Source organism: Aotus nancymaae, unplaced genomic scaffold (genome assembly GCF_030222135.1).
Source record: "Aotus nancymaae isolate 86718 unplaced genomic scaffold, 86718_ANA_hifiasm-v0.15.2.pri h1tg000036l, whole genome shotgun sequence".
NCBI classification, from domain to species: Eukaryota; Metazoa; Chordata; class Mammalia; order Primates; family Aotidae; genus Aotus; species Aotus nancymaae.
In genome coordinates this window covers 48,531,676-48,549,969 of record NW_026988450.1, presented here as the reverse complement: position 1 = coordinate 48,549,969, position 18,294 = coordinate 48,531,676, and the positions used below count along the sequence as shown (strand labels likewise).

The following is an 18,294-nucleotide window of genomic DNA, read 5'->3' as shown; positions in this document are numbered from 1 at the left end:
TTCCCATGGCTCTAATGTTAATGTTTCTTAAAAGTCCATTCTTCAATGTAATAGTAACCAAAAGCCCAGAAGTTGCTTGTTAGAAAAGTAAAAACTGTCAGATAGGAAACCAAGCAAACTATGGACCCTCAGTTATTTTGAACAGCCTGTTCATTTGTTACATTTTTACTGAAAAAAAGATAATAAATTAGTTAGAACTGATTTCCCTAGGACTTTCCTCCTTCTGTACAAGTATTTCTGTGGGTCACAAGTACATGGCATTAAAAGCATTAGAAATCAGAGAGCAGCAGATAAGGAAAAAAACAATTATTCAAGAGAAAATTCAGGGTCAGAGAGATGACATAACTTAGCATGAATGGGAAGAAACAAACTATAGAGGGGTAGATGGCTGAGGTCTGGGGAGACAGGAGGGTAGATATTAATAGTAACCTTGAGAGGACAGGGGCTGACTGAGATGGAGATGTAGCTGGAGCAAAGGGAGTTTTACCTGCTCTAACCAGCTTGAGTACAACATTTTTTAAAATGCAAATTTATCGTGCTTTATAGAGAGTTGAATATAGTGCTTTATGTAGTTCTTTATTCTTTAGATAGTTGTAGAGAAGTCAAATACAATAAATAATAGCAAAAAGCCTGGGGAAATGGAAACCTTACATTGAATAGAAATAACCGTTACTTTAGAAATATTTTAGAAACATGAACTAAGTACTGTATATGTTATGTTAGCTGAAGTAATTTTTTGTTTCTTTGCAAATGAGATTTTACTTTAAAAATCATAATTCTTAACTACCAAAGCGAGCACAAGAACATGCACCAAACAGGCATGGACAGGTTACCAAGTGCATCTACACTGGGAACTGAAGGGAAGGGAGAGCTAAGGAAGTGCCTAAAACCAAGTGGTTAAGTGGAGGAGGAGGAGGAAGGGGAGAAGGCAAAGGAAGGAATGCTCAATTAGTGTGGTAAGTTGTCTTTATTCTTCTCCAGGATACGTAGTGCAGAGATCAAAGAACTCCCACATCACATCTCCAATGATGTGGTTCTTATTCTTTGCCCCTAAAAATATGGTTTATATTTTCCTACAAAAGTTTTATTTATTCTGAATCACTGATTTGAAAATGAGCATGTGTTACTCTTTACATATGCTACCTCAGTAAGTAGGCTTAATAAGATGATTACTTGCTATTCAGGAATAAAAGAATCATTACTGCAGCCAAATGAACATAACCCAGGGCAATTTCAGCCCTCTTACCCTTCTATTTAATCAATAACAATTGTAGCTTCTGAAAACAATGGGTGATACTACATGGTACAGATATTTCCTTACTGAATAATGAGATAATACGTCCTCATTTATATTAGAACAGGGGAAAATGTAACTATAATATTTATGTTTGAAGACCACATGCTTACAGATGACTGTTATCGATGTGTGAACACAACTGAGACGTTCAGCCTAAAATGGATCTGAACTTTGAGGCACACCTGTTTAAGTCATTCTCTAGCTGCACAAACATCAACTCCTCTTATTGTCCAAGGACTTAAGTAAAACATTTCAATCTCGTATTCAAAGCACTCCATGGTATGTACTTAACCTGTCTCCACCAAACATACAGTTAGCCATCCATTTCTTCTAATTCTTTTAAAGAATATGTTGTATACACCTTATCTTTTCTACTTCTATGGACAGAAATGAGAATTACTATGAATTCAGGAATCCATTTAATTCATTCAGCAAGTATTTATTCAAAATTGAACTCCATTGTGTGCTCAGTATTTTCCCAGGGTTTTACCATCTCAGACTTAGAATACTGTAACAACATCTGATCAGTAAGGATTGTGCTTGGCCTTATGTAATAGTGAGCCAAATATTAATGGCTTAACTGTTCAGATTTAGTTTGCTCACATAACCTAAAGTTAGGGCTGATACAGTAGCTGTATGATGTCACTGATATTCAGGACCACTTTATCTGTCCATTTTGTTATCCTTGTTGTGTGCTTTTTCTCTTCACGTTTGTCACATGGTCACAAGTGGCTGGTTACTAACATCGTTGTTATCCCAAGGACGAACAGGAGAAAGGAAGTAAAGACTTCTCCAGAAATCTGTAGAACACTTCTCTTTACGCCTCATTGACCAGAACTGTGTCAAGGGAGTCAGATGATATCATCAAGACTTCCGTCTCTCAAGTTTGCTTATTTCTGTGCATTTGACTCCTTCTCTCTTTTTCTCTAACACTGACAGGTTTTCTTCATATGACAGTGGTAAAGAAGGACAGAGCATGGTCAATGAAAGCTTCAGTATTATACCTAAACTTATTATTACTATTTTTTGAGATGAAATTTTGCTCTGTTGCCAGGCTGGAGTGCAGTGGCCCTATCTGGGCACACTTCAATCTCCAGCTCCAAGTTCAAGCAATTCCCCTGCCTCAGCCTCCTGAGTAGGCGGGACTACAGGCACACACCACCATGCCTGGCTAATTTTTTGTATTTTAGTAGAGACGAGGTTTCACCATGTTGGCCAGGATGGTCTCGATCTCTTGACCTCATGATCCACATGCCTTGGCCTCCCAAAGTGCTGGGATTACAGGCATGAGCCACCACGCCTGACCCACCTAAACTTATTTAACTACAGGAAAGAGAGTTTACCTTTCTCACTGTCTTCATATGAAACACTATCTTCATCTGGGCCCTGGTTGATGAGATCAACCAGTAAGGGTCAGGAGGATGGAGTACAACAACTGGCCAGGCCAATGTCACAGGGAGACCTTATAATGGAAGCCCCACCAAAACCACAATGGAATAGGAGAATACTGTTTACCCAAAGAAACAGGAGTTCATTGTCAGATGAAGAAGGGTAGAAACAATGAGAAAAGACAGTATTTGTCCCTAGACAGTGTTAGCTTGCAAATTGTTCAGTACTTCTGAACAATTTGCAAGCTAACACTATTTCTGCCATATTATATGATATAGAACTTTAGGCTCTATTTGAGGATATGTTTGAAGCACTGATGAAGAACTGAAGCTGCTTTCTCAGGAATATCCTGACTTTGCCTACCAGGTAACCCTGAAGACTCTGTGGCCACGGATGCTGGTTGTACTCCAATATCCGTTATCACCTTCTTTCATAGTAAAATAATTTTTAGAAGGGCACATATGAAACACTACATTTCTCTTCTGCAATTATACAGGCAGAATGAAAGAAAAGAGACTACATTTCTCAGCCTCCCTTGGAGCTGGGTGTGACCACATGGCTAAGTTCTGACCAACTGGATGTGAGCATAACTGGTATATGCAACTTCAGAGTTTGTCCTCGTAGGGAGGGGTGCTTACTTCCTGTTTCATTTCCCTTCTCCTCTAATATACTGTTTACAACACAGATTGGTAAGCCATCTTGGACCAAGCCAGTGAGATACCTCAGAGATGATAAATTAACGAGAGGAGACAGGGTTTCTGATTGACCTTAGAGAGCAGAGCCACTATGCCAGTTTTAGACTACTGACCTAAGGACTGTTACCTGAGAAAGAAAGAAACTCCTATCTATTTTGGGTTTCTGTGACATGCAGCTAAAACAGTCTCCAAGTGAAATGTATGATCCTTACTTTCACAATCGACTTCTCTGGTAACTTATCCATTTCCATCTGTTTTCCTAAGTGTATGTATCTGTCCTTAATCAGAAGTATCACGTCTTTGCTACTCTAGGCTCCAGTTGGGGAGTTATGTAACCCAAAACATGATAGTTTCTTTCTTTTTTTTTTTTTTTTAAAAGGAACTAACAGCAAAATTCTTTTCAGAGAAGATACTTTAGGGCAGTAGTTGTCAAATGGTGATCTACTCAACTCTCAGAATTTTGCAAATGTGCCCCAAATGTCACTGTGGCAGTAGGTTATATAGGTAAACATTCTGGTCCACTGCAAGAGGGTTCCAATTTCTCTATATCCTTGCCAAAATTTGTTGTTTGGCTTTTTTGACTGCAGCCATTCTAGTCAGTGTGGTGTTTTCTTGTGGCTTTGATTTGCATTTCCTAGATGGTTAATGATACTGAACAACTTTTCATGTGCGTATTGGTTATTTCTACATCATATTTGGAGAAATGTTTATTCAGATTCTTTGAGCCCATTAAAAATGGATTATTTGCATTTTATTACTGAGTTGTAAGAGTCCTTTTATAGTCTAGATAGAAGTCCCTTATCAAATATATGATTAGCAAATATTTTCTCCCATTTTGCAAATACATAATTAGCAAATAGTTTCTCTGATTCTGTGGGTTGTCTTTTCACTTTGTGGGTGATGTCCTTTGAAGCACAAAAGCTTTAAGGTTTTTAAAGTTCAATTTATCTATTCTTTTCCTTTTTGGTTTTTGTGATTTGGTGTCATATCTAAAAAAAACACTGCTTAATCAAAGATCACGAAAATTTTCACCTGTAGTATCTTCAAGGAGCTTTACAGTTTTAGCTCTTATATTTAGGTCTTTGATCCATTTTGAGTTACATATGATATGATTTAGGCATTTTCCTTCATTCTTTTGCATGTGAATATCCAGTCATCCTAGCATTATTCCTTGAAAACACTATTCTTTCCTCCACTGAATAGTCTAGGCTACCTTGTCAAAAATCAGTTGACTATAAACAGGAGAGTTAGTGCCTGAACTCTCAATTCTAGTTCATTGATCCATATGTCTATCCTTATGCCAGCATCATGTTGTCTTGATTACTGTTGCTGTCATAAATTTTTATACTGATGAAAGTTCAACATTTTTCTTCTAATAAAATAAATCTATATGTAGCTCCCAACAAATAATTCAAAAAAATATGGGGCACTCAATATAGGATTGGCTTTTGAAGCTCTTAACATTTTTAGAGAATCATATATGGGTCACTAACCACACAGAACTTATAAAGAAAAACACTGGAAATAACGAATCTTTGAGGAGAAAAGGAAGTATCTTTCAATGCAGCTTTAACAATTGGTTCATCTATTGCAAAGAGCTAAAATTTCAGCAATAATAAATTTGACCACAACCTATTAATAACAGTCCTAACTGATTTCATGAAGACTGGTTCTGTAAACCTTTCCTATGGCTGAGGAAAGTCAATAGTGAATCCTGAGTGAATGGAGCAAGGTGAATAGAGCAAAGCAGTGGGATACAAAAATCCTTCTGTTAGTCTGCCATCTGAAGACAACCCCAGTGCTTCCAGAAGCATCTCACTATCAACTTTGTAGTTTTAGCAAGATCTCATTTACCTGAGAAATAAGCTTCTGGGGCAAACTGTGTTATCAACTGAGCAGAAGAATAAGTCTATGGAACATACACCCGTCCAAAGTCTGCCAGATGATAAATAGGATATTGGAGCATTCTATTACATCCTTCCTTCATCCAATCAAACTCAAAAACATTGAGAAATAATCATATATGCTCTATAATCAAGCAAACTAGAGAAGTATCTTGGGCAAGATATAATGCAGTACATAGAAAAGAGAGATGAAAATTAAGAATCTCTAGATAAGATGACAATGATAGTGATGGCTTTTATTGAGCCCTTATTATATAACAATTACTATGAAAAATCCTTTAGAAACAGCTTCCCAATTAATCTCTACAACAACCCCTTTGGGGAGGACTATCATTTTCTCAATTTTACAGAAGATTAAATTGAGGCTCACAGGAATTAAAGTTACATGTCCAAGGCCACACAGAAAGTAAACACCGGAGATGGGATTTACTGCTGGGCTCCAACTACAAAACTCAAGTTCTTGACCACTGTGTTTTCTTTCTTACATGTGCTCTGAGACTATATCCTCAGAAAGACCAATAAAAAATAGGCCTTATCTGCAAAAATTCTCTCCATTCTCTCTTATCTTCCTTGATGCAAAAGAAAAGCATTTTATTTTATTTTTCCTTTAACTTTTAATTTCAGTGGTACATGTGTAGGATGTGCAGGTTTGTCATACAGGTACATGTGCGCCATGGTGGTTTGCTGCACAGATCATCCCATCATCTAGGTATTAGGTGTAGCATCCATTAGCTATTCTTCCTGATACTCTCCATCCCTCCCCCACCCCTACCCCTGATGGACCCCAGTGTTTGTTGTTCCCCCACCTGTTCTCATAATTCAGCTCCCACTTGTGAGAACATGTAGTGTTTGGTTTTCTGTTCTTGTGTTAGTTTGCTGAGCATAATGGCTTTGAACTCCATCCATGTCCCTACAAAGGACATGATCTCATTCCTTTTTATGGCTGCACAGTATTCCATGATGTATATGGACTACATTTTCTTTACCTAGTCTATAATGATAGACTGGGCATTTAGGTTGATTCCATGTCTCTGCTATTGTGAATAGTGCTGCAATGAACATACACATGTGTGTATATTTATTATAGAAGAATTTGTATTTCTTTGGGTACAAAATGGGATTGCTGTGTCAAATGGTATTTCTGTTTCTAGGTCTTTGAAGAATTACCACACTGTCTCCCACAATGGTTGAATTAATTTACACTCCCACTCAACAGTGTAAAAGCATTCCTTTTTCTCCATAACCTTGCCAGAAACTGTTGTTTTTTCACTTTTTTTTTTTTTTTTGAGACGGAGTTTTGCTCTTGTTACCCAGGCTGGAGTGCAATGGCGCGATCTCGGCTCACTGCAACCTCCGCCTCCTGGGTTCAGGCAATTCTCCTGCCTCAGCCTCTTGAGTAGCTGGGATTACAGGCACGCGCCACCGTGTCCAGCTAATTTTTGTATTTTTAGTAGAGACGGGGTTTCACCATGTTGACCAGGATGGTCTCGATCTCTTGACCTCGTGATCCACCCGCCTCGGCCTCCCAAAGTGCTGGGATTACAGGCTTTTTTGACTTTTTAGTAACAGCCATTCTGACTGGCATGAAATGGTATTTCATTGTGGTTTTGATTTGCCTTTCTCTCAAGATCAGTGATACTAAGCTGAGCCTTTTTTCATGTTTTTTGACCACATTTATGTCTTATTTTGAGAAGTGTCTGTCCACGTCTTTGGCCCACTTTTTAATGGGGTTGTTTTTTCTTGTAAATTTGGTTAAGTTCCTTGTAGATTCTGGATATTAGACCTTTGTCAGATGGTTAGTTTGCAAAAATTTTCTTCTATTTTGTAGGTTGTCTGTTCACTCTGATGATAGTTTTTTTTTCTGTGCAGAAGCTCCTTAGTTTAATTAGATCCCATTTGTCAATTTTTGCTTTTGTTGCAGTTGCTTGTTGGCATCTTCATCATGAAATCTTTGCCCGTTCCTATGTCCTGAATGGTATTGCCTAGGTTGTCTTCCAGGGTTTTTATAGTTTTGAGTTTTACATTTAAGTCTTTAATCCATCTTACTTTTGTATATGGTGTAGGGAAGGGGTCCAGTTTCAATTTTCTGTGTATGGCTAGCCAGCACTCACAGCACCATTTATGAGAGAGTTCTTTCCCCACTGCTTGTTGTGTCAAGTTTGTCAAAGATCAAATGGTTGGAGGTGCACAGTCTTATTTCTCAGTTCTCTATTTTGTTCCATTGGTCTATATGTCTGTTTTTGTACTAGTGCCATGCTGTTTTGGTTACTGCAGCCTTATAGTATAGTTTGAAGTCTGGTAGTGTGATGCCTCCAGCTTTGTTCTTTTTGCTTAGAATCATCTTGGTTATTCACGATCTTTTTTTGGTTCCATTTGAATTTTAGAATAGTTTGTTCTAATTCTGGGAAGAGTGTCAATGGTAATTTAATGAGAATAGCACTGAATCTATTAACTACTTTGGGCGGGACTGTTTCTCCATTTATTGAAAAGCACTTTCAAAGCTGTGCAAAATAATTGCTCTGTGGTTTAGGGTTTACTGGCCCATCTTTTCCCTCTCCCCACAAAGCCACCACTCAAATTTAATATGCATTTGATTAATCTGATTCTGTATCAGCCTTATATTAAAAGTCAGGGCATAAAAGAAAAATAGTTAGAGGGACAGAAACCAAGGCTTATTAGGAAGGGTTAGGCTAGTTGGGAAGACAGGATGACTCTGGTATTAGATACTGCTGTGTTGAATCTTCCTCTTCTATAAATGTTTGGGTGCCCTGGATAGTGAGTTAAATACATAGATATAAACTGCTGACTGACCCATTCTAAGAATTTTCCAAATGGTAGATGGCAAATAAATAAACAGCTCTGGGGCCTTAACTTGGCTTTCTAGAAAGGATTCCCTCAGAAAAATCATCTGGTTTTAAGAGAAGTAGTTATTAGGAAGAAATTTAAGAAACAGGAAGCTATACTGTTTGAAGAAAACAGCTATCCTGGATAAACATCTTTTGAGAAGTATCTGTTCATATCTTTTGCCCATTTTTTGATGGGGTTGGTTTTTTTTCTTGTAAGTTTGTTTAAGTTCTCTGTAGATTCTGGATATTAGCCCTTTGTCAGATGCATAGATAGCAAAAATTTTTTCCTACTCTGTTGGTTGCCAGTTCACTCTAATGATAATTTCTTTTGCATGCAGAAGCTCTTTAGTTTAATTAGATCCCATTTGTCTATTTTGGCTTTTGTTGCCATTGCTTTTGGTGTTAGTCATGAAGTCCTTGGCCATGCCTATGTCCTGAATGGTACTGCCTAGGTTTTCTTCTAGGGTTTTTATGGTGTTAGGCCTTATGTTTAAATCTTTAATGCATCTGGAGTTAATTTTTGTATAAGGTGTATGGAAGGGATCCAGTTTCAGCTTTCTGCATAAGGCTACCCAGTATTCCCAACTGAAAAGAGGAGTGGGGAGCGCAAGAAGGCTCACAGAGGGCAGCAGGAGGCTGAGCAGAGTTTCACTCTCAGGAGAGCTAATGGATGATAATGAATCAACACCATTTCTGAAGTACCTGCCAGTTATAAGAGTCTCTGATTCTGTAAGAGGACCTCAGTATGATCAGTCTTTGCTTACAAAGTTAAATAGAGTAAGGGACTGGAAGTGAAATTATTCTCTCTAGAACTTCCAGTACAATGTTGAATAGAACTGATGTAAGCAGACATTCTTTTCTTATTGTTGATTTCTAGGAGAAAGTATCTAGTCTTTTATCATCAACTATGAAATTAACTGTCAGTTTTCCGTAAGTGTGATTTATCAAGTTGAATAAGCTCCCTTCTATTCCTAGTTTGTTGCGTGTTTTTATTATGAAAGGGTATTGGATTTGGTCAAAAAATTTTTTTCATGTATTGAGATACTCATATGACTTAAAAACTTCTATTGATTTAGTACTTTACATTAATTGATTTTCAGATGTTAAACCAACCTTGTACTTCTGGGTAATCCTATGTGGCCATAGTGTATAATTCTTTTTATGTTGCTGGATTCAGTTTGCTAGTATTTCGCTGAGGATTGTTGCATCTATTTTCTTCAGACATTAGTTTGTAGTTTTCATTTCTTATGTTTTGTTGAATGTCACTTCAAATCCTTTGCCAAAAAAAACTAAGTATAACATATTTCACTAAAATACCATTTCTCCTATGTCATCCCATTCACTCAAGTCAATAAAGTTTGGTTTCCAACTGCCCATGATGAAATACACACTTCTTAGTGCATCTTCCATTATTTCCCTGCACAGTTCCTTCATTCTAGAAAGAATGATTTTTTTTCCCACCATCCTTCCAAAAAATCCTAATGCTTAGAAACCTCCATGTCTTTATTCATTCTATTTCTCCATGTTGAAACTACTTTTTATTGAGGGCAAATTTAATGTATACCTCCCCACTGCTTCTCTTCTGTAACAACCAACATCCTTAATCTAAATGAAATTTAGGCTTGTAAGAAAGATTAAATCAGTTATAGAAAATTTAAAGCTATGTAATGTTTGCACATGAGTAGCTGTATTTATATTTTGAGCTTGCTCCAAATATTTATTATTGTCTGCCTTCCCTACTAAATATATGAGCATTAGACATGAAAGCATAAATGTTACCTCTTTTGTTAAATGCTGTCACTCTAGTATCCATAGTAGTATTTGACACACAGGAGCGGTTCAATATTTATTGAATAAATAAATAAGCTACTCTTTTCTATGTATTCCACTTCTCCATGAAACTACATTGTTGATCACCTGGTCTACAGCCTTCTCTTTATTCCTTGGACTCATAAGTCTAATTTTCCATAAAGTATATTTAACACTTTTTATATACAACTCTGAGTTCTTAGTTATCACTCCATTTGCCTATGCTTTATTTCCTAACCAGATTATAAAAGCATAGAAGGCAGAGACCATAGCGTATTTATTTTCAAACCTCTGTCAGACTGTAGCCAGTGTATCTGGCATATAGTAAGCATTCAATGAACACTGCCAAATGAGGCTAGCATAGACAGTTTACCAGAGCCTGAGGAAAATTTAATGCACTCACTAGATTTTTGGTGAAGAAATCTATACGGATAAACATCATTATGGCTGAAAATTTTTAAATTTTATTGTCTTCTTGATGTCTTACATCTACTTTGAGGCAAATATGATGTTTTTTTGTCTCAGCACAAGCTTGTTTATCAGGAAAAATTTACACTAATTTTAACATTGACAAGGCCTAATTAAAATTGTGACAGGTGTGAGAGTTTAATGTACCTAAGAAATTCTTCCCTTGGAGAAGATAGGCAGTAAAATACTTAATATCTTTTCCAGGCCTATATTTTAAGAAATTTGAGGTATTCCGTCACAGCCCCTCTTGTCCATTTAAGGCTCTGCTTGAATCTATATTTTATTGGAGCCTGTGTTTATTGCCTGGTTACCAGTAGTCTATCCAGGTGCCTCTGAAAGGAAACAAAATACTCAGCATAGCAACACCAATGGAAAGTCACCCTATGGACATCATCCAGAATTCCCATCTCCTTTCCTAAATACAGAAATATGTAGCCTCTGATCTGGCCTTTTCCATTCATGACTACCTCAAGATAGAAGGCAGCAAGAGAGACCAGAAAAATCAACATGCTCCCTCATGCCAGTCTCAGTTTCCTCTCTCAAACCCCCCTCTATGCACACACATGTTGGGTATTCATTTCCTCTATATCCCTCATCTTACCTAAAATTCTATTCCAGAAGACATCTGTTGTTACACTATTACACACTTAAAGTCCCCTTCCTTCTTCTTTACCTTCAAGTTTCTATTTCTGATTATTTCTGGCAATCCTTAGGTTGGTCAAGAATATCTTGGAGAATTTTTTACTTTCTACTAAAAGACAAGAATTTCTATTCCTAAAATAAAGCACAACTACAAAACATATTATTTCCAAGTTAAAATATTAGTAATACCACCCAAAACAACCTCTAACATCACTTCGTATGGCATAAGGTCAATGACAGTTCATAGCAAAAAAGCCCAATGAATTATTTTCTATTTTATAAAAAAAATGAAAATATCCAAGTAGATTATATTAGCCAGGCATATTATCACACTATATTACTTCACTAAGCAATGAACAATATTTACATCATCTTTATAATGAAAACAATTAAGATTGACAAACAAAGAAAATGATATAAGAATACTGGGAAGATGGAAGTGTAGAAAGGAAGTGCAGAAGAGATGGAACTCTAATTTATAACAAATAGCAAGTGAATACAGTAATAGTGCATCAAGAGATGATAGTCCATTCAGGTTATTTAGAAATATGGAGATAAATACTTGAGGAAACAGCTTATAAAGACTGGCTAACTGTTGGACAGGATAAGGTAGGGATATCAGGGATTGGTGCTACTTTGATGTATTTCATTAGCAAAATTTGGTTGTTAAAATTCATTTGCTAATTGGATAAAAATAAAACCATAATATAATAAATAAACTAATGGCCATGATTATATAATTGGGCCTTTATGAGACCAAGCCTATCTTGTAAGAAGATAAAGAACCTTCTGAAGGGTAAACCAATTGTGTCAACCATAGCCCTGTTAAACACTGGGAAAGAAATCAAGGCTGAGTAGTGGAACTCTGTTTGGGGAGTAAACTTCAAATTATAAATTTGGCTTTGGCTGTTAAGGTATCTAAAAGTTGACTCTCACCTCATGTAAATGGCAGGGAGCTAAGATGTAAGAGTCCCAGATAACGTGCCTGTTGTACTAGTTTTCTAGAGCCAGATGTCACAGAGGCATGATGGTGAACTACTACAGCAAGCTAGATAAGGAAGAACATGTACTTTGTAATATGGAATACATTTTGGTTTTTGAATATTAAATTCCTGTTTTTTTTATGTAATTTCTCAGCCTGTCATAACACAGTTTGAGTATCCTTAATCCGAAAATCCAAAATCCAAAATGCTCCAAAATCTGAAATTTTTTGAATATCAGCATGATGTGACCCTCGAAGAAAACACTCAGTGAAGCATTTTGAATTTTGAGTTTTCAGATAAGGGACTCAACCAGTATGTATAGAGAAAATAAGGTTCATTTAAAGGCAGAAACTAAATATTCTGGGAGCTAGAAATCATGGACATTATAGAACTTGAAGGGGACAGTGAAAATCTAATAGTACAAATACAGGCCCATTGGTCTAGTGGCTTCACCCCATCTAAAACATATTTTTCAGATCAAAATTGTTGGAAAATTTTTGTTTAACATGTGAGGCAATTTTCCTAACCCATCACTCAGTCATTCTGGCTGTGAACTTGTAAATTTAATTATGTGTTTGTTGTCTTTTTAATTAAAATTAATATTAAATATTTATTCTAGCAAGAATCCTCAGATTATCCTACAGTTTTCACTTCTAGTTCTAAAGATATGTCCATTTTACCCCCTTTTTTATTGTGTAGATATGTTTCCTCCACTAATACATAATCCCCCTATCATATTATACTTTCTTTTTTTGAAACAGGATCTCACTTTGTTACCTTGCTGGAGTGCAGTGGCATGATCTTGGCTCACTCCCAGGTTCAAGTGATCCTCCTACCTCAGCCTCCTAAGTAGTGGAAACTACAGGCATGTGCCACCATGCCTGCCTAATTTTTGTTTTTGTTTTTTGTTTTTTTTTGGGGGGAGTAGAGATCGGGTTTTGCCATGTTGCCAAGGCTGGTCTTGAACTCCTGAGCTGAAGCGATCTGCCTGCACCTCAGGCTCCCAAATGATATTATGCTTGATTATTCTTGAATAATTTTTAATCTTCCTTGTATTTTTTTGAGACAGGGTCTCTTGCTCTGTTGCCCATCCTGGAGTGCAGTGGCGCAATCACAACTCACTTCGGCCCCAACCTCTAGGGTTCAAGTGATTCTCCCACCTCAGCCTCCTGAGTAGTTGGTACTACAGGCATGCACCACCACACGCAACTAATTTTTAATTTTTTTTTTTTGAGAGACGGGGTCTCACTATACTGCCCAGGCTGGTCATGAACTCCTGGGCTCAAGCAAGCCACCCACCTCAACCTCCCAAAGTGTTGGGATTACAGGCGTGAGCTACTATGCATCCCCCCAAAATTAATCTTTCAAATAAATCTTGCCAAAGGTTGTCTGAAAATGTTAACACCTTCAAAAAATATACTTCATTAGGCTAGGCATGTTGGCTCACACCTGTAATCCCAGCAGTTTGGGAGGCCAAGGCAGATGGATCACTTGAGGACAGGAGTTCAAGATCAGCCTGGGCAATATGGTGAAACCCCATCTCTACTTAAAAAAAAAAACCTATATATATATTACATTAAATATACCTAATGTCTTCTTATAGTACTATGTTATATAACTACTGTATCAATATAGTATCAGATGGTGAACTTAGAACAGATATGACCTTTACTGGTCTATAATTCACAGGGTACCTTCTAGAAATCCTGATAAATGGGATTCTCATTATTACTCCATCATTCCTATGAAATAGTAGTTGCTTATAATGTCAGAATTATATTGCATATACTAACATATACATTTTCCTCTGTTTTCTCAGTAACTCAGCCAGGTTTAATTTTCCTATTTTTCTTTTGGTCTCAAAAAGAATTAAAAAAAAAAAATTGTTGGCCAGGCACAGTGGTTCACACCTGTAATCCCAGCACTTCAGGAGGCTGAGGCAGGCAGATCACCTGAAGTCAGGAGTTGGAGACAAGCCAATACTCATCATTGTAATACCCTGTCTCTACTAAAAATACAAAAATTAGCTGAGTATGGTGGTGTGCACCTGTAATCCCAGTTACTTAGGAGGCTGAGGCAGGAGAATTGCTTGTACCCAGGAGGTGGAGGTTGCAGTGAGCCTAGATGGCACTCCAACCTGGGCGACAGAGTGAGACTCCGTCAAAAAAAAAAAAAAACTGTGGTAGTGTGGTTGTGAAACTCGCCCTATCAAAATATACCCTTGCCTTCTTACAGAGCATTCTATGTAACTAAAATGTCTTTATATTCATAGACTATCAGATATGAGTTCTGCTAATAATTTAAAAATGGAATCATATGATTCCAGTGCACTGTAGGTCTTTTCTAAAATACTGAAATTTTTACAGATATATCCCACCAGGGTTGGGAAAAGGGCCAAACAGTCCTTTCTCATTAAAGCCTGTACTTTTTAATTGTGATATATATACATAACATAAATTTACCATTTTAACCACTTAAAAATGTTCATATTGTCTATGCTACCAATATGATCTCTAAGATGAAACACATAGCTACAGATATCTTTTTAAAGCAGAAGAAAACAATGCCTATCTAGTTTATAGAATTGTCAGTAATCATTCAACATTCAGGGAAGGATAGTTAGTTACTCTGAGTATCCTTTTATTTACTGAAATCGATCCCCCTAAGAGGCATTAAAAGTATGTAGATAAATAGTTAATAACCAATTTGCTAAGTTAAGTGAATTCTTAAAACAATCAGTAATCTGGGAGTCAGATTTCTTTGATAGGAGAGATTTATAAAATAGGTACAATAACATCAGAATGTAATTCACTTTTATCCAACTCAGTTTGCTTCATAGGCTTCATCGAAAATGCATGGGGAAATACTTTTTAATTCACTTATTTTGATGTCACATAATTACATTTTTATGGATTCCCTAATGTATATTTAAGAAGTCAGTATTTTGGAGAATATGTAATTCTAAAGTCCTTTTATAATAGATATTGAATAAATAGATATCATGGGTAGAAAAGGAGGATTACATTAGAAAATCTCCACTTACTAAAGGTAAAAGATTTCTCATTTAAAAAATTTCTTTTAATAAGAAGACTGAGAGAATAATGTAATAGTTACAGTACACAATCTGTGGCAGAGGGGAAATAGCGCTGACTTGAAAGACCTAAATTCCTCTTCCTTTCCTACCTTCTTACTAAACAGAACTTAAAGCCTTCTTTATAACTCATGACAAAAATAAAAGCAACATCTTTTTCATATATAAACAGTTTGTTCACCTGAGTTTTTATAAAATATTTATTCTAAGTGCAGAATGTTAGATAAATGTGGAAACAAAATGCAAAGAATATATATCTTGAGAAGAATCTAACAAACAGCTTTCTTTGTTTCATGCTGACATACTTTGTGGTTACAATACAGGCTTCCAATGAACACCGGATCAAAATTAAAATTCTAGGCAGGCATTCAACTTTTATGATTGTGTCCATTCATTTCCCACTGAGCATGGGAAATGAATACTTTACAAGTTATTTATTGAAGATATTCCCATAGTACTCTTACAAAGTTCACTTCCAAAAGAGGCCTTAGTACTGTAATGTATCTGAGTAAATGAAAGCTATACCAGGATTCTCGCATCATACTTTAGAATTTCAGCAGGGTAATAAAATTATGTTTATAACAGAGGTTCTTCTGAGGTCAGTCCATAGCAATTTTGCAAAGGTACATGACAAATAAGAGGAATAAAGACCAAACAAACTTCAAAAATAAAGAATATCAATCCAAAGTGATTTATGACTAGATTTTGAATAAAGTTAAATACAGAATAATTAAGCAGAAAGCAATTATCTTAATTATAGCTTTCCTACTGTGAATGTAAAGTTGGAACAAGTGCAGTAAGCCTGATCAAAATCAGGTAAGTTACCTCAGAAGCCTTGTTTGATGGTTCCAGTCCAGTCATATTTGCTACTATTAACTGATGTAAGAGTTGAACTTGAGCCACACTTAGGAAGAAGTCCAGGTTTGTGGTTATATTCACTTCTAAGGAATGGCCACACACTAAAATCTCCTGAAGCAAAAAAGTAGAATACAGATAAAGAAAAATGATAGCCTTCAGATGATAATTTATTATTCTTACTTATTTGACCTTCACTAGTTTGATGATGTTTCCTAGGATTCAAGTTCATATTTTAATGATAAGAGCAAAAAAGGTGAGCAAAGCCACTTGACACAATATAACAGATAAAGTTCATAAATATTTATGAGGGCTTGCTATGTGTTGGGACTTGTGCTAGATATACACAACTAACAATAAGAAGTCTTCACCTTTTCATACCTATCTGACTTTTTCATACTTCAAATTATTATTGTTTTCAATATGTAAGCAACAATGTAATTGTGTAGCATAATCTTGTTCATGAATTCAAACCTACTGAGTATCTCCTAAGTACTAGGTACCACAGTAGAGTCTTAGGAATATCGCAAAGAATAAGGTTGGCCTTAAAGGGCAACCTGCTCTTGATGAGGTTATAATCTAGTTGGGCAGACAGATGTAAACAGACAATTATAGGCAGGCAATTATAATTGCTAAGAGCTACAGTATGAGTTTTCTTCAAAGGATACACTCAAAATGATTTATAAAAAAAGAGTGTTGAAACCAAAGAGAGCTAGACTAATTACTTTCATTTCTTCAAACTGCTAAAATCTTGGCAGCATTGGGTAGATGTCCACAACATAATTGGTGCTGTTCTGCAAAACTGAGTTACTTGAACATTTATCACTGGAAAACCATTCAGACAAGGAAAACAGAACAGAACAAAACAAAACAAAACAACAATCCAGAAGCTTCGCTTAATAAGTCCTGCAACAGATCTTCTCCTTATAGTATCATCCAGAAGAATGGATTTAAGGAGACCGTGACTAGTCCAAAGACTTAGAGGAGGTTTTAATAAAGCCATAAAGAACAGCTTGTCTGAAACATTTATCCTTAGATGTTTTTGTTAAATAACTTTTTCCTCCACAAATTATCTATATTCATTCACTCTAATTAGAATTCTTATTATATTCCTCAAGTATTGACAAAAAGGGAAAAAAGTATACCAATTCAGGATTTAAAAAAAAAATAGTCACTGTAACATTACCCAAGAGCATAAAAATTTGTACTAAAAATATCTTGGCTCTATTGATGGCATATATCCTGTGAAAACTTGCAAATGATTGATACTGTATTAGTAGGTTAAATAGTATGACTGTAATTGGTAGAATCAGCAGCTAATAACATAAAAACAAGGATAATTTTTATTTTTATAAAACTTTAGCTTTTCAGATTCCTCTTATAATTATTTTTTCTATTGATCAGTTTGAACCTTATAACAATCTAGAGGGCAACAAGAGTAGCTATATATGAGGCAACTAGGTTATGCATAAGAAAATTGATGGAAAAAAGGATTTAAATAAATGGCTTAGAACGATATCATTTAGTGTAAAGCTGAGCTTGTTCTAGAACTAGGTTTCCTGACCTTTAGCTCCCTGCCTCTTTTACCTGGGAATGAGGACCTTTCTAGTAATGCCTTCAAATTATGCCTTCAAATGCCTTTGAAGATGAGTTAATTAAGATAAGATGCTATTTCATCAACACTTTGATATATTCTTATCTTCATTTCTGAATTCAATGATAAGTATTTGGGAATCCAAATACAAAGTAAAGAATATTTTTGGAAGAAAAAAAAATCTTAAAAATGTAAAATGATTATGATATTCCATTTTTTTGAGTCAAATGTACACAGGAAATAGAAGCATTTCTTAAACATGATTTTAATATGTGAATCTTAATTCATATTTTTATAGCAGCATTAGTATGAAAAAGGGCATATTATAAGGAGTTTCATGTATTCTAAGCCAATGGTGTTACTTAGTAGCTGTAAAATGTTAGTAGATTTACTTAATCTTTATACAAATTTTATGGATATACAAAAAATTTGTATTACATACATATAAATTTTTCAAACTTTTTATAACAACTGACAAAATTTTGTGAATGAGCAAAAAGTTTATAATGTGTTTAGCATAAAAAATTTCTATGAGGAATTGTTTCAGCTATAGTAAACAATATTATTACATTTCTATTCTAGGCATGGAGACAATAAACCATAATGATCAGAATTGAAGCCTGGATCCACCAGTTGATGTTGGTTATGTTACTTAATCTGTTTTGACCTTAGTTTCCTCATCTTTAAAATATGGATACTAATAGTATCTAATTCGTAAGAA

At 35.7% G+C, this 18,294-nt stretch overlaps 1 protein-coding gene across 7 annotated transcripts in view; it reads right to left on the bottom strand.

Moving 5' to 3' along the window:
- VPS13B (vacuolar protein sorting 13 homolog B) overlaps positions 1 to 18,294 on the bottom strand; it is an 839,649-nt gene that overhangs the window by 263,750 nt on the left and 557,605 nt on the right. For all 7 annotated transcript variants that reach the window (XM_064384451.1, XM_012455820.2, XM_021675751.2 and 4 more), the window contains exon 33: positions 15,950 to 16,093. In XM_064384451.1, the coding sequence (XP_064240521.1) occupies positions 15,950 to 16,093 (144 nt within the window). The remainder of the gene's footprint in view (positions 1 to 15,949; positions 16,094 to 18,294) is intronic.